Here is a 12,952-nt window from a genome sequence, read left to right as displayed (position 1 = left end):
TAGGTTCACTCTCAAAACCGAGCGTTGAGAGTTGTTTGACAACCGGACCACGACTCTCTATTCCCGTGTCCATTTCTATCAATATCTTCGGCCATGAGACAAACCGCCCTATGGCATCTTCAATGGTTTGAGCTTCTTCGGTGGGAATTGGCAATTTTTCTTTTTTAATCAAAACCCCCAAAACGGTCATGCGTACATTTTCTTCGTTCAAAGGTAAGAACTAAACTACGCTTCCATTCATGTACGCTCGCCCATTCGAAACATGAATCGTGCCTCCTTTCACAACATCATCAATGAAAAGAAGACACTCGACGCTTTCATCCGAACTCGGTGTACTCAGGGTGGTTGAATTCAATGAGCAACTATCACAAACACTATTGAGTTTTTCCACAATGATAGGATCGATCTTCGGATGATCATCAACAATGATAGGATCAATCTTTGGACGATGGCCAACAGTTGTTCTCTAAGACATTTAGCTTTATTACTAAATTAGATAAAAAAAAACGAATGAACATACCTAAAGAGACCGCTTCATTGACGTGTTCTGCAACATTTGCCATCTATTCATCATCAACAACCTTCTCGTTGAGATTCTTCCACACGCTTGACACTAGGTGACTCGACATTAGCATCTCCGATATTAATACTACCATTTCCACCAAAGGCTTTCATGATCAAAGATTTCAACTCGCTCATTTCCCAACGTATCTTAATTACTTCTTCGTTCGGCGTTGGAGGAACAAAGTACTTGAAATGCGAAGTGTGTTTGGATTAACCGCAAAATCGCGACGTTCCCAAAGCTTCTTGCAAAATGCTTTTTCCCGATTCTGGCACCCATGTCCCTTGCGTTGCTTGTTGTGATAACGTTTTCTACACGGGAAGCTCACTTCAGTCACTGAGACTGTCGGGTAGGGGAGAGCTTTACACCGAGGTACCCCGAATAGACACCGTTAACATACTGCGGTTTGACTTGCCATGACTTCCATGAGTGACCGGGTCTTTGCCTTCGACTCCCGTCCGAGATCCCCTTAGACTTCCTTAGGAGATTGCCATCCGTGCAGGACGTTTGCCCATGCTTGGCACACGTTTCTTGCCCGTCTCAAGCCCCCAGCGGCCTCCCAGTCAGTCGTCTCCCGAATGACCGTGACACATCTAGAGTAATCTCATCAATGCATAACGGTTGTGGCTAGAGACCAATATATGACAGTGAAGTTGTCACGGATGCAGGTCATATGCCGATGCTTTTCACTCCAATTTGTTGAGGCCTTGGTGGTGTTGTATGGAGCGAAGGAAGCCCAAGACAGAGGTTGAAAACGAGTTTGCATTACTTGGGAGTTAAAGGTGGCACCACAAACCATTTGAATCTTGAAATTATCTATGATAAATTTCATCCTAATATTTATTTAGTACACATACAAAAATAACATTTGAGGGCACTGAAATAAGAAAACGTGTTCTTAATATAAATGCTATTAGTTTTTTTTTTTTTATAAAATGTTATTTAATAATAAGAATAATTTTTTTTTGTTTTTGTGATTTGGTTAAATAGCCGATTTAAAGTTAAGGATTTACAAAATATCCAAGTTTTACTTAAGATTAGAAGAATAGTCACAATGTGCAGGAATCAAGTTTCAAAAATAAAATTAATCTAGTAATATTTTTTTAAATGATAAATTCCTTATAATAATTATCAAAAATTGTAATTTTATTGTCAAAAAATATTTGACAACGTATCTTTGACTACTTTATTGAAAATCTGAAATTTTGACTATTTTAATAATCAATTAGTTTCAAACGGTTATTTTGTAACATTTTTCCATTTTTTTTTTTAAACAATTAATTGATGTAATGCAGTGAATATTAATTAGCAAAAACCGCTAGAAGGAGGGGTCGAACCTCCGACCTTGTGGTTAACAGCCACACGCTCTAACCAACTGAGCTATTCCAGCATGATCTTGCGGTAATTCCACGGACTAAGTATTTAAATAAAAGTATGTATAAATCCTGGTCGAATGATACCCAATCATAGGTGTAAAGCACGTAGGACGGCTAAGATATTGATTAAGAAAAGAAAATAAAGCATAACACAAAAGTCAATTCACATAATTTCGCATTATATGAGCCAATTTAACCGAAATTACGAAAACAACCCTTAATCCCAGTCTGGATGTATGTAAAGTTATAATATATATAAACCCGTCTTAGTTAGTACTCACGCTCCAAAATATTGTTATTCCTTTTTCTCTCTTTAACGTCACGCCTCAAAACCCGTTCCCTTTTTTCTCTCAATCTCATCGCAGATATCTCGAAGGTAAAAGAAGCTTCACTCTCTCCCTCATGGCTCGTCTGAGTTTCACTTCAATATTATTGTTTTCTTAGCTCTATTATCCTTTCGAATTCGATGCTAAGTTATAAGAGCTAGTTGATTATGAGGATGAATGGAACAGTGTTTTCCGTACTATAATCGGTTTAATTTGAGACAAGTTTTAGTTTTTTTTTTTTTTCCCTTTTCGAGTTGTAATTCTAGGGCAGATTTTGATACTGAATCTGTATACCTATATTTCAATAGATACGATAACTGGATGATGAATATTCATAGAAAGTGTTTGACCATGGGTCTTATTCAAGCTTTTCCATCAAATCCGAGATATATGTAATATTCGCCGAATTTGTAATTTTTTTATATGTTATATTTTTTTTCCTGGATTAGTGGTGCCAATTATGTGGGAATTAATGTTTTTGAAACTCTTTAATACCCCTACACCGTAGCTTTAGTTAAACTCCTGAGTAATCCCTAACACCTAAGAAAAGCTGGATAAACATGGTTTGATTCTGTTTTTTTTTTTTCTTCTTCATATTGCTTGAACCTTCAATTTCCTCCGTAATTCACATGTTAAGAAATTTCGGAATCTAAAAAGCGATGGCAAGTTGGTCCGATCCGTGGGCTTAAAGCGCTTGAATAACCCCCAAGACCTAAGAAAAATTGGATGAACATAATTTGATTTCTGTGCCTTTTCTTCTTAAGTTCATACGTGACTCGTGTTTTGAACCTTCTCCAGAATCTAAGAAGCCATGGGAAGCAAAGCACCGAGTTGGTCTGATCAGTGGGGTTCGGGGAATTACGGCGTCGGAGAAAATGAACACGAGAAGGCGATGGAGAAGAAGAAGAGCGGGAAGAAGATGGATGATGTGAAAGCAGCGGCCTCGGTGGGTCTCGCCAAGGCAAAGGTAGCTGCGATCTTCGGAGCTCAGAAGGTCAAAACCGGAACTTCCTTCGGAGTCAAGTGGATCAAGAATCAGTACCAGAAGAGAACCTCTAAGTAGGTTTTACACCATAAAAAAAAAAGCTAGCTAGTCTCTCTAGCTGAAAAGACTAACTCAGAGTGATTTTATTTTATTTTATTTACATTTTGGATAGTTTTTGGTATATTCTTTTGTTTGAGTTTTATTCTTCAGACGGCATTAAATTTGGCATTGTGTTTGATAGGAAGATAAAAAAAAAGGTTAACAAACTTATATTCTTTTCTCTTGAGATCTGCTGTACAGACGGCTCTTGTTAATATACGCTGCTTGCATTATCTTGCCGTAAATTTCGGGAAATTTTTTTGGGATCATTTGAGATGCAGAAACCAAATCCTGAGCATGTGTAAATAGGCAGAATCGGAATTGCTGTTATGAGACCAATATTTGCAGTCGCTTCTGGTTCCGTTCGGTGTGGCGGAACAAAAAATTTGTTGAGTCCTTACTGTTGGATTAGAACATTTCATTCCCAATGAAACCAGAACCGAAATTCCAAAATTCCCTGAACGGAATTCTGGTTCCGTTTAAAATGCACAGGCAACATACAAGTATTATTAAATTATTGACATAGCCAGACAATAACTAGAGAAGTCGGACAATTATTCATTTCAAAAGTAAAAAGCTGAGTCAGACAAGTGTATTAATGATGTTAAATGGACATGAGATGATAAAAGATATACACGAGAGGTCTTAAACTTTCAAACTTGTTTCTTAGTTTTCCTTCGCTTCAATATTCACACAAACGCAGCTCGTCGCAGCGATTCAGGGGAGCCCGAAAGTGTTCTCGCCGCTGTAGGTCATGTAAAGGAAACCATCCTCGTCTTTGTTGTCTTCGTATATCGAAGAAAGCATAGCCGCTGGAAGGGTTCAAACGATTATAAGCACGGTCTCGATATAATATGCGCAAATCCGTATTTTTGTATGCTGCTAAAAAAATGTGACACACGTTTAATGGCTCACCAGTGGGTGGCAAAATGTTCTTGACAAATATGAAAATGGCTTTCTCGGGAGTGAGGTTGATTCTCTTCCGCACCACGTACACAAACTGTCCGACTGTTAGATCAGCTGGCACGAGATATCTGCGCATATTCGAACCAAACCCAGATCAGAATTTTCATTATTAAATCGTTCGATTAACTATGCGTGTGCGCGCATGTGTGTGTGTGTGTGTGTCACAAAATGAACGAAACGAATACGCTCCTGTCCCATCTCAAATGACTGATCAAAAAGATAAGAAAGACCTCAACATTATCTTACAAAATCAATGTTACTAACAGCCCCCGAAGATTAAATCAAACAAATGGAAGGCAACGAGCTAGATTCGGAACACTGCTCATTAATAATTACACAATAAACAATTTATACGAGGTAACAAAGTAATGGGTTAAAGAAACTAACTTTTTCTTATCAATTTCAGGCACATCGCTCTTCTCGGCCCTTTCAACAATCACCTGCGGAAAATAAACATTAACGAAACGTGTATATAGTCAAATCTGATAATCTTGACGAGAACAGACTCGGCACGATCAAATTATAATCGTACTGGTATTCTGTCGGGATACTTCTCTCTGATCCGACGAGCCTCAGCTTGTCTCCTTTCTGATTTCCACACACACACAAAGAATCGAATTCTTAGTAATTGCGTTTCTTGAAACGCATAAACATACCAGGAAAAATTACCAGAATGTTCTGACACTAATGGTAGCCAGAATTAAGACTAGAAAATCTGATTAAGAAATACATTATTCATAGAGCAATTACTTCAGTTTTCATCACTCCATAACTGAATTACTCGGAAAGATTGACATTTGAGAAAACCGCAAAGACTAAATCATCAATTTTCTTCATCTGCTTTTCTTTTTCTTTTTCTAACCCTTCAATTATTTGAGAATTCTTAACTATACTCCACTCAGAAAATCGATCGATCAGGAATGCACCAGTAATTTAACATCGGGTTATCAAAATTACATTCTTATGAATATTTTGCCGATTACTCCGACAAAAAAAATCCCAAAAAAGGTACTCATAAGTTATAACCCAACCTAGAGGAATCAAAACTGCTTCTTCAATTCGTGGAAATAAATCAAGTAAATAGTAAAATAAATTAATAAAAAAAATTCTATAAAGCAAGGATCAGAGAGAAATACGAACCAAGAGGGTGTTCCATCTTGAACGAACACTTGGACATGGCAACAATATACCTCTGCGATCAACAAAGGAAACACACACGAAAGTCACGAACCGAAAACCGAAAGTGAATTAGGGTTTTGGTGTTTTATAGTAAAATCAAACTCGATAGAGAAATTGTAAAATTCATTTACATGAGAGAGAGAGAGAGAGAGAGAGAGAGAGAGAGAGATTTGATATAATTGAGATCCCGACAAGAAAGCCAGGAATCGAAGAGAAGGAATTTTAATATTTAATTTGTTTCCCAAGATAATGTATTTTATTTTTACCTTTTCGCACAAGAAACTCGTAAATTATAATACTTTCTACAATTCCACAGCTACGGTAAGGAACTTACCCTCCGTGAAGTATTTTTTCATGCGTCACAGGCTCACAGCGTGAGTTCAATCTCTCGATTTATCTCCAACTCGCTCTCTCGATTTATATCCATTCAAACGGCTATATAGTTAAATAGAACTTAAGTTTTTGCAAAATAGCCATAATTTGTCAATTATAAGCAAATTAACCAAAGTAAAATTAATCTAGGTTGGATTAAATTTAATCCCACGAACTATAAAGACAGAATGTAAGCTTTATGAAGGTTGGATTAAAATTAATCGAGACAGGATTAAAAGTCGTAGTACTCTCAATTGACTATTTTGCTATACCTAATGAAACTATGACTATTTTGCAAAAGTCATAGTTTAAATCGGCTATTTCATACCATTTATCTTTATTAAGATTTTTATGTAATTTAAACACATATTTCATATAATCAAATATATGAATAAATAAATAAATTTACAAAAAAACTTCTCATATTCACACGCAACTATTTAATATAAGTAAATTTTGCTTACTATGTCAAAAAATAGTGTTTTAAGGGAGACAAGTAATCATAGATTTTGTTGCTAGACTTACAAAATATAGTTTACAAAAAATATAATGAAAATTTTAAATGAAGAGGAAATTTACTAAATAAAGAAAAATACTTCGAATTTGAAATATATGTTTAATTTGACAAAATTGTCATTTATCTCACTTAAATCTCTAATATTTTTTCTCTCTCTCTCTCTATCATGAGGAAGACCAAGAAAATTTGCAACCTCTAGAGAAATTTAATTTGTTTGTACTTCTCAGCTGCCAAAATTTAGCTCACCCTCTTTAGTCCATTGTGTCGGCCGTCTCTTTAAACAAAATTTAGGTCAATTTATTACATTTTTTGCAATATTTTATTATGAAAGGTAAAATGTTAACATGTTCTTCTACGAATTTTGGAAAGAATTGACAGAAACTTGAAAATTTCAAAAATATACCTTTTTTTTTTTAAACCCAGAAAATTCATTAACCAGAATCAGAGAGGATTGCTGTAAGCACCTCCTGGTTTACATCAGCCTTGTTACAAAACCCAGCCACCTGGTTCACGACAGTGCTCTTACAAAGAGAGTGAGCTACCGCGTTCCCCGTTCTTGGAATCCAACAAAACTTAACAGAAACAAAAGATTGAGCAGCACAAATAATTTGATCAAAGAGTGGTTCCAAGCTCCAATTCGGACAGCCAAAACCTTTCTGCAAGCTATCCATAATTTGCTTGTTATCCCCTTCAACTTCAACCCGCTGCTCGTTCCGAAACTTCGCCACTAACACGGCTAAATAGATCCCCAACATCTCCGCTTCCTGGGCAGACTTCGCACCCACAACATTTCTCCACATCCACCGAATGTGACCATCGTCTTCCTCGTGACCCACTATCCCACATTTGAAGCAGAGCCTTCCCAACTTCTCGAATTTAAACTGTATCCACAGCGGGGCCAAGCCATCTCGTTCCAGGAATAAACCAGCCATTAACGGTTTCGCTATGTCTACTACTACCTTCAAACGGACCGAGGTAGCATCCCTTCCTGTGAACCCTATCACCCTGCCTGCCATCGCCGCCAGTTGTCTCCCATTCCTCTCATTCAAGTAGCCCGGTGGAAGTCCTAACATCCCCATCCAATACGGCGACGTATCGAACGTCAGTTCCTCCACCATAAGCATCTCCGGCCAGTTCTGTACCAGAAACTGAGCCCCCTTGCACGTCCAAGGTCTGCCATCCAAGATCCTATCCGCATCTTCCTTCAAATCGAATCTCAGCTGAAAAATACCAGGTCTAATTTCCCTTACATTCCACGGGCGTTTACATCTCCAAACCACCGAGAAGACATCGTAGATTTGCTTGACACGCACCGGCCTAGTGGAAAGCATTTTTCCGGCTAGGAACGAGGCATTCCCTCTGGCTACCTCCGCCGTCGTCCTGGTCGAAATATGCAGGTTGCTTGCGAGGAATGAAGTCGCCATCTCCAAGTCCTCCTCCTCGTTCTCTTCCCTGTTCATTTCCTCAGTAACAGCTCCTGAGCCCAATGATAAAGTCTCACTGTTTGTGTTATCCCCTATACTCAACTTCCCGTGTTTCCCGATTGTTCTGTTCTCACCAGCACTCATGTTTTCTCAGGCAACCCACAAAACCCACAGCGACCCCCAAAACCCACTTCCCACTAGAGAGAACTAAAACTCACAAAAGGACAAAAGCGCCTCACTTTTTTTAATCCAATTTTTCAAAAATATACCTATTCGACCTGTTGCGGTCATATGTGGTCATATGCGTTCACCTGCGATCATCTGTAGTTGTGTACAAAAACATATTAAGCAAGGCCCCACAATCAAAAGGACCGCAAGCTACCGCAACATAACATGTTGGGCGACGACCGCAAGCCATCGTAGCACATTGAATCCTTTGTTCATATGGGTTCTTGCAACAGCAAAAAAATATACACCATCTAATCATCAACAATAACATCTAACAAACTTGTAAACGCAAAATCCATAAAAAAAAAATAATAATAAAAAATAAAAAAATTCTAGCATTTCAATCTAAGAAACAAAATTTCAATACACAAATCATTTATTTTTTTAATTGCTATGAGCATGATGGATGGCGGAGACGAGGGGAGATGAGCTAGAAGACCTTGTGTGAGGTGGAGAGTGTGCGGATATGAGAGCAACAGAGAGAGCATGAAAGAGGAGAGAGTGACAGTGAGAAAGCGTTAGAGAGGATAGAGAGAAATGATGAAAGAGAGTGAGAGAGGGGAGAGAGATGTGTAAGAGATAGGAGTGAGAAAGAGAATGAGTGTTGTGTTTAAAATTTGAAATCGATGTGTTGGATGATATTTTTGTCAATTTGAACATAAATTCCAAATGTAATATTTACGAAATTTCCTAAAATAATTTAGATACAAGATGGTGTGCCAAGATGGTTGATGAAAATATGGATATTGCATGGATATATCGATGAATAAACAATAAAGATAAAGAATTGATACCGAGAAGTAAATTATGTATTGGTGAATAAACATTTTCGGTTAAAAACGACAAGTATTTCAAATAAGAATTAATAAAAAGAACGAAAAATAAGAACAAAGTCTGTTAGATCTCATGTGGCATGGCTTGTTTGGAAAAACCTGTTAGATCTTCATCGACAACTAGCTATTGGTGCTTGCAATTTTTAGATTCATTCTTTTATCAGAGATTGAGAGTGCGTGTGTTTGCATTGACGTGCTAGATAATATTCAGGAGAAGATTGGGTGAAACATAGAGAGGGAGTCTCTAATATGAAGGGAGCTCATATCTACATCCATTGGAAGTTTAAGACGACGGTGTTTGCAAAAGAGACTTTTGTCAAACTTAATATTCTTCTTCCTTTGACGATTGATTATAGTGAATTATTTGCACCTGGACGTATCAGTCCTCTAGAGTAGATTTTTTATAACAGGGTTTCCAATTCTTGTGTGTCCTTATTGCTTTATGTTTGATTGTTTTGTTTGTTTATCGTCTTGATTAAAACTGTTCAAAGCAATCTGTTGTTCAACAAGTTATTCAACATGCTAATTGAACAACCATCTTAATCACATGAAGTAATGTCAATTGGTATTAGAGGGGGGTAACTCAATTCACAGAGTGTGATCTGGTGTGTCTATTGACTTTTTGTTAAGATAAACATGAAGGAGGGACAGAGTATCGGGCGACCTCCGTTGTTGGAAGGACATAACTATGGTTACTGGAAAGCTAGGATTTAAGCTTTTCTCAAAGCTATTGATGATAAAGCGTGGAATTCTGTTGAGAATAGATGAAAGACTCTGACTACGACTACGACTGATAAGGATGGAAAAGCCATTGATCTTCCTCGAGACTAATGAACAGATGATCATCATAAAGAATTTATAGAAAACTCAAAAGCTATGAATGTCATATTAGCTAATGTTGATGAGAACATATTCAAGTTTATCTCCATCTGTGAAATTTCAAAAGATGCACGAGATATTCTTCTTGTTGCTCATGAAGGCATTGCCAAGGTCAGATCACAACGTCTCTGAATGCTTACTACCACGTTCGAAAATCTTAACATGAACGAAGATGAGACTATTGCTGAGTTTGGTGCTAGAATATATGATATTTTTAATGAGGTGTTTGCTTTGGGAGAACCTATCAAGGAACCCAAGCTTGTGAGCAAGGTGTTGTGATCTCTTCCAGATAGATTTGACATGAAGGTGGTTGTTGTTGAAGAGACTCATGATGTAAAGAACATTCAACTTGATGATCTTCTAGGATCCCTCGAGACTTTTGAGATGAAGCTTAAGGTGAGGTGTTGGAATTGATCTAGGGTTTAAGCAAAAGATTAAACGCTTCGGGAAGCGGCGGAATTTTAAAAAATTTCTTTTCAAGTAAAAACAGTTTTTACTAACCTAGACAAAGAGCAAGTACATGTAATTAAAAACTATTATGAGTATACAAGTTTACTAACCTTTCTTGAAGCTTGAACTTTGTAGAAGCTTTTGGAAAGTTTGCAACCCTCGTCTCCTCGCAGCACGTCTCTCTTTCTTTCCTCGGCACCTCGAGCAACCACGATAGTTTCTATCACTAAATCACTCGAAATAAAAGGAATCAGTGAGTGGGCACTTTTAAACACTACGACTTAAGAACAAGTCTTGAAGTCGCAGAGCTAAACACTAGGTCGAGTGAGGACCTAGGTGCCAAAACAAGAATAATCGAAAATGAACTAGAGAGAGAGAGAGGAGTTTCGGCCAAAGTTCTAGAGAGAGAGTCTCTCAAATCTCTTAAACTTGGATGAATTGAAATGTGAGGAAATGAGGCTCCTATTTATAGGAGAGGCTTTACCTTCAATAAGGTAGTTTCCTCTTCTATAGAATATCACATATTCATGAGCAAATATTGCCTCTTTCCCACTTAAGTCACACGGCCAAGGCAGCCTTCTAGAAGGCTTGGATTTGTTTCCTTTTTTGTTCCTTGCCTTGCCTTGACTCTACTTGGCCGATTCCCTACAGGCATGTGTGGGAAATTTGTTTCCTCTTTTTCTTTTGGCAAGTATCTTGATACATTTATGCACTAAATAATCTCTTCTATTTCTCTATAGGGTAGGCGCCCATTATGTCTAGAAAAGGCTTCTAGAATTTTCTTCACTTGTTCATGACAACATAAGAAAAGGCCCATTTAGAATTTTCAATAAAATTCTTATGAAATGAAATTAATTCACCAGGCCCAATGATCAAGTCATGACCGAGTGACATTAAGTCATCAAATGAACTTGTCAAAAAATTTATTGACATTCATTTCATCATTTGTCTCAAAAGACAAAATTACCCTTTTGACTATTTTCGTTCTCGTTTTGACTTAGCTTCCAGTTTAACTATTCCTATCGATGTGATTCGTGACGGTGACCTCATGGACCCAAATGAACAAAGCTTGAGCTAAACACTTGGACTCAAAAGTTCACAAACCTTTTCCAAGTTTAGCTTAATGCCAACTGACTCCACTAAAGAGTCGACACTGAAAATCTCTCGGTTCAAATGAATTTATTTTCTACTCAAGAATTCGACCTAATTATGATGAGCGGATCCACTGAATATTATCTATGTTTACCCTTCATGAATGTCATCAGCTAGTCGGGATTTACTAAATTACCATTTTGCCCTTCTAGCTGTTATTTCCTCAACTCCTTTGTCGCTTGTGAATAAGTTAGAAACAATGTATTGACGAGGAGCTAACAAGTCACATTGTTTCATCCAAAAGAGTCAGGACTCAATTTGGACACTGGCCAGTTCATTTATTCACACTCCAAGGAACAAAGCATGAGGTGACATACATTGCATTTCAGCAATCTTGTACATGAATTCCATATCTATGAGAACTTCACAAAGTTACTCATGACATTCTCACAACTTAGTACTTCACCAATAGGCCCTGTTCGGAATCACATAGTGAGTCCGAACTCTGACTTTCTCAAATGAGAATACTAAGGTGTGAAACGACATGTCTCATTTCAGGATTAAGGTAAGCATTATGCAATTCATACATAGTGACTTCGAGACATAAGAGGTTAAATGGTTTGTTCTTATCTTGTCTCTAGAAGTGCACTGGTCAATTCAGTACCTTCGAAAGATACCTAGAAGAACTATAGAGTCTCCAACTCTCAATGCCTTATAACCAGACATCATAGATTCTTCTAACAATCGTACTGAGGTCAATAGTCCTTTGACCCTAAGATTGCGAATATATTGTTTTAAGCAAACTACGAAGAGTTTGTTCATGCAAATCTACATTTGTCTCTTCGTAAGTTGTTAAGTTTGTTTATGGACTAAAAGACTAAGGTTTTATCATAAAGCTTCAAACAAAGAAAGAATGAATGAACGTTTCGACTTTATTATTAAATGAATAGGCAGTTACAAGCAAGAGTCTTCATGAGACTTTATTACATCAAATGTACAAAATAAAGATTACAACTCTTCTTGTGGGCACCATTAACAACATGAGGGAGCTTAAAAAGAAGAACACGGGCTTAGCTCTGAAGGCTGAAACTCATTCAGAGAATAAAGATCAAGGAGATGTGTCAGATCAAATTTCTCTCATGGCCAAGAACTTTGTTAATTTTATTAATGATGAATGTTTTTCTTTTCAATAGTAATTTATGTACTTGTATTTTATTAATTTCAACATGGCTTCGAATTATGATCTCTTGAAACTTATAATGGATAACAAAATGAAGTCTGGAGAATGTGTTGTTCTCTATATGCGAGACATGGCTGATTGGATGAATGCAGCCGCCTATAAAGGCACAAAGATTGATGAGGCAACTCGGGGCGAAATCATTCTGAATTCGCTTGCCGAGGAATACGCCGACTTCATCACTTATTTTCGTGGCTACGGCCCGAATTATAAGATGTCGAAGTTTTAAAGGAAACTTCTTACTTGGCGTGATGGTTTGATAATGTATGTTCGGGTGCCCGACTGTGGCATCACCGCCCTGTCAACCTTCACCAGAAGATTTACCATTAGAGAATGTTCTCGCAGTGGGAGAGTCATCACTAATAGTGATTTCTAATGATGATGATATTAGCTCTGAGTCGTGTGGAGGTAATGTACCGTTCACTTA

General features: G+C 37.5%; 2 protein-coding genes and 1 non-coding gene across 4 annotated transcripts; 1 reads left to right on the top strand and 2 right to left on the bottom strand.

Annotated features, from left to right (window-relative positions):
* Window positions 1-1,878: 1,878 nt before the first annotated feature.
* Window positions 1,879-1,952, bottom strand: TRNAN-GUU (transfer RNA asparagine (anticodon GUU)). Its single transcript has one exon. It is a non-coding gene; the product is annotated as a tRNA-Asn (tRNA).
* Window positions 1,953-2,216: 264 nt separating this feature from the next.
* LOC149407618 (uncharacterized) lies at window positions 2,217-3,593 on the top strand. Its single transcript, XM_089614607.1, has 2 exons — window positions 2,217-2,314; window positions 3,063-3,593. The coding sequence occupies exon 2, from the start codon at window positions 3,076-3,078 to the stop codon at window positions 3,325-3,327; it is 252 nt and encodes an 83-aa protein (XP_089470733.1). The 5' UTR covers window positions 2,217-2,314; window positions 3,063-3,075; the 3' UTR covers window positions 3,328-3,593.
* A 293-nt stretch (window positions 3,594-3,886) lies between these two features.
* On the bottom strand, window positions 3,887-5,846 carry LOC149407617 (autophagy-related protein 8C-like). 2 transcript variants are annotated; one of them, XM_089614592.1, is made up of 6 exons: window positions 5,828-5,846; window positions 5,455-5,506; window positions 4,847-4,902; window positions 4,702-4,754; window positions 4,264-4,382; window positions 3,887-4,160 (listed from the first exon to the last, which is right to left on the bottom strand). In XM_089614592.1, exons 2-6 carry the CDS (start codon window positions 5,489-5,491, stop codon window positions 4,066-4,068), a joined length of 360 nt encoding a protein of 119 aa, XP_089470718.1. In that variant the 5' UTR covers window positions 5,492-5,506; window positions 5,828-5,846; the 3' UTR covers window positions 3,887-4,065. The 2 variants fall into 2 exon arrangements, with proteins under 2 accessions (XP_089470718.1, XP_089470723.1); XM_089614597.1 differs by lacking the exon at window positions 5,828-5,846 and adding an exon at window positions 5,625-5,690.
* Window positions 5,847-12,952: the final 7,106 nt, after the last annotated feature.

This window comes from Urtica dioica, chromosome 1 (assembly GCF_054948205.1).
Source record: "Urtica dioica subsp. dioica isolate 48M chromosome 1, U.dioica_male_clone48M_v1_H2, whole genome shotgun sequence".
NCBI classification, from domain to species: Eukaryota; Viridiplantae; Streptophyta; class Magnoliopsida; order Rosales; family Urticaceae; genus Urtica; species Urtica dioica.
This window is presented reverse-complemented; position numbering and strand designations above follow the sequence as displayed.

Bases quoted from the DNA above. Each gene is read 5' to 3' on its own strand.
- LOC149407618 (XM_089614607.1), top strand. From the start codon at position 3,076: ATGGGAAGCAAAGCACCGAGTTGGTCTGATCAGTGGGGTTCGGGGAAT.
- LOC149407617 (XM_089614592.1), bottom strand. From the start codon at position 5,491: ATGTCCAAGTGTTCGTTCAAGATGGAACACCCTCTTG. The intron at 4,903-5,454 runs GTTCGTATTTCT...TGTGGAAATCAG, and splicing joins CAAGATGGAACACCCTCTTG to AAAGGAGACAAGCTGAGGCT. The intron at 4,383-4,701 runs GTTAGTTTCTTT...GAATATGCGCAG, and splicing joins CCTGAAATTGATAAGAAAAA to ATATCTCGTGCCAGCTGATC.